The 2,957-nt window shown below is 42.3% G+C and overlaps 1 protein-coding gene across 1 annotated transcript; it reads left to right on the top strand.

Annotated features, from left to right (window-relative positions):
- The first annotated feature begins 337 nt into the window (after positions 1-337).
- Positions 338-2,408, top strand: LOC101863400 (transforming growth factor-beta-induced protein ig-h3-like). Its single transcript, XM_005112224.3, has 3 exons — positions 338-507; positions 1,408-1,538; positions 2,304-2,408. Exons 1-3 carry the CDS (start codon positions 354-356, stop codon positions 2,406-2,408), a joined length of 390 nt encoding a protein of 129 aa, XP_005112281.1. The 5' UTR covers positions 338-353.
- Positions 2,409-2,957: the final 549 nt, after the last annotated feature.

Raw genomic sequence — 2,957 nt, 5'->3', positions numbered from 1 at the left:
AATCAACGAAGATATAGTATAGGTTTTGCTGGTGTTGGAGGTACCTCTCGCACAGTATCCTGAAGTTGAAGATCTGTTCTGTTGGGCTACGCCCTGCTCTAAAGCCTGCCAGCTCTTCAGCACTGATCTTCTCTGCCTGTGGTTTCAGTCTCTTCAGCACAATCTTCAACGCGTAAGTATACGGTTCTATAATTTGTCGGGTTGACGGGAAGAAAACAGACTGGTTACTTTTGTATCCACGTTTGTATTTTTATATTATTCATACATGGCATGCATGCAAGCCATTACACATAGATGTGGTATAATGATCTATTTTATCCACTTTACGCTCAGTTTGACGGACTTTGATCATCATGCTTCGCCTACTACTTCTTGCCGTGGCTTTGACCTCCGCCACTGGACAGCTAGATTCTCGGACCATCATGCAGTATCTGCAGGACGAAAATATGAACACTCTGACAGCATACCTGACCGCCACTGGCTTGGACAAACTGTTGGCGGACCCAGGTAAAAGGATGAATATTTTGCCGCTGTAATTAAATGAAAATGATTCTAAAATGTTTTACGAAACTATTTTTGTAGAGGTCGATCACTGTTTAATGTTATTCATATCCTGCCCCATAGACTTGAAATAATCATGTACATCGTTTAGGAAGCTGGCCCACTTTGCTTGCCAGATCCTCTCAATGCTTAGTTGGATACCATATCCAAGTAGTCTAGTTTTAGTAAGAGTTTTACAGCACTTGCAACACAATAAGGTCGTATATTATGAGTATCGAACATTGGAGGTGTTACAGGAGAATACAAAACGCTAAAAAGGAGGATGACAGATAAGGACGATAGATCTTCGGTGGGAAAGACGTAGCAAATCACATCGGTGCACCCGTCAACTTTACTTTACTTTTTCATCCTCTGTGGCCATAAGCGTCGAGGGGAGATGCGGTTTTCTGTGGTAGGCCAGTTCCGCAGCTCTGTCAATTGGGATATTATGATTTCTGGGGGTTTGCTTGTCTCCTTCAATCAACCCTTTGCATGGCCTTCCTCTTCCTTTATAGCCTAAGTGCTTGGTGTTTTAGGCTCTTGAGGCTGGCTGGCTAGGTGACATACGTAACAGGTGGCTAAACTATTTTATTCTCTGTCTTTCTATGAAATGCAGGCAGGACTCAGTGTCAATAGCTGCCCTTACTTCTTCATTTCTCTGCCTGCTTGTGATGTTAAGGGTTTTACGTCTCAATCTGAATTATCTATAGCCGTGTAGCTTACAGCAATAGGCTTTTAATTTGTGTTATGTTGTGCTTTTTTTCACCAATCGTATAACGTAGAATTTGGATCGTGATCCACTTTGCCCGGGATGACACATGATTTTTTTTTTTAAATTAATAATCCTATATTATGCTTCTGTGTCAGGTTCAACTGCTGTGACACTTTTCGCGCCCACTGACCAGGCTTGGAACAAACTCCCCAGTAACATTGTGTTTTCTCTGTCAACAAACACCACACTGCTAAAGAAAGTCTTGATGGACCACGTGGTGAATCAGGTCGGTATTGTTGTTGGCGTTATTGTAGTTATCAGTGTTGTTGTTATCATTTACTTCTTGTGCGACTGGAAACAATCAGAACTTTTAAAAAAGTATTGTCTTAGTATGGACAGAGAAGAGAGCCAAGATCGTCAATGTCTGTTTCCAGACCCAGAGCTAGGGAGAGAGTGCCTTATTGTCCTTTAGGGCACCAATGAATGGTCCTATTTCTTCTCTCTGCCTCTGTTGTTTCTGCAGGTCTGTCTTGCTTCTCCAAAGCGTTATCTTGCCGTTTCTTGTGTCATTGCGCTTCTCTTTAACGTAAACAAATGTCCCCTTCCCCTTTTCAAAACCGTTTTACCCTTCTACCCCCGTATACGATGCAATAGATAGGCTTTTCACTGTTGCACGCTCAAGAGATGCGTTCGATTCCCGAGCGGTTGCTCTGAAGTACAAGTTGTCCCTGACAGACAAATTTGAACCAGCTCTTCCCTGAATAATATAATACTGTAGATTGTATCGAATTCGTCGTGGGAAGACCAAACACAACTCACTTACATAAGTGAAACAGAAATGTTGTTGAGAAAGACCACGGCAGTATTATATTGTTTTGTTTTGTTTTTTCAATGCATTTGAAACAAAAATGGATAATGAACCATAACTGTCGATGTCTGTTTCAGGTCTGGCACTCTTTGATGATGATAATGCCGGAGGCACAAAATATTTAAAATTGATTTTACATTTTTGTTCCTCCCCCTCCCCCTCCCTTTCCCACCTCCCCCTAAGGTTGTATTGAGCCAGTATGTTCGCGATCAAGACGCAAAGACCAACCTGAACGGAGGTGCTATGGTGTTCCGAGTCTACCCTAACGGGGTACGTTATGTAGGTTAAGTAAATTATGTCGACATTATTTCCTTTACTCTTGACTCTTTCTATTGCTGCTTCTGGCTCCTTCTTACTGCTGTCTTTCGGCCACACCCCTGATCTTAGGGTAGTTAAGATCGAACACCTAGCCTTCTCAGATAAGATAGAACAATCGCAAGGGTCCGGTGTGCAAGTTGCACTCATTAAAATTAAAGATCCCTTGACGGTCCAAAAATGGGCAAAATTCAAAATTAATTCCTACCCAATTAGAGAATACTCTAGTCCCTATAACGCGCGCTCATATGACCTTAGCAGTTGCGAGCGCCGTAAAACCTTATACTACTACTACTAGTCCCTATAAAAACATGCAGAGTACCGTCGAAATCGGAATGTGGCTACCTAGAGGAAAGGAGCCCTACTAATTAAAAAAAAACAACAGGTAAATCAGTCGCACTGCAGGTTGAAGAACCAGCAGTCTTAGATCTAGCAGGGAACGCAAAGAAGAAGGAGGAGATCAAGACAAAGCAAAACTCTGTGTGTTTGTGTGTGTGTGTGAGAGAGAGAGAGAGAGAGAGA

Source organism: Aplysia californica, unplaced genomic scaffold (genome assembly GCF_000002075.1).
Source record: "Aplysia californica isolate F4 #8 unplaced genomic scaffold, AplCal3.0 scaffold01211, whole genome shotgun sequence".
Classification (NCBI taxonomy): domain Eukaryota; kingdom Metazoa; phylum Mollusca; class Gastropoda; order Aplysiida; family Aplysiidae; genus Aplysia; species Aplysia californica.
Note: the sequence above shows the minus strand (reverse complement) of the source record. Positions and strands in the feature narration are given on the sequence as shown.

Excerpts from the sequence above, each read along its gene's own strand:
- LOC101863400 (XM_005112224.3), top strand. The coding sequence starts at position 354 with ATGCTTCGCCTACTACTTCTTGCCGTGGCTTTGACCTCCGCCACTGGA. Across the intron at positions 508-1,407 it reads CAAACTGTTGGCGGACCCAG|GTTCAACTGCTGTGACACTT; the intron begins GTAAAAGGATGA and ends CTTCTGTGTCAG. Across the intron at positions 1,539-2,303 it reads TGGACCACGTGGTGAATCAG|GTTGTATTGAGCCAGTATGT; the intron begins GTCGGTATTGTT and ends CCTCCCCCTAAG.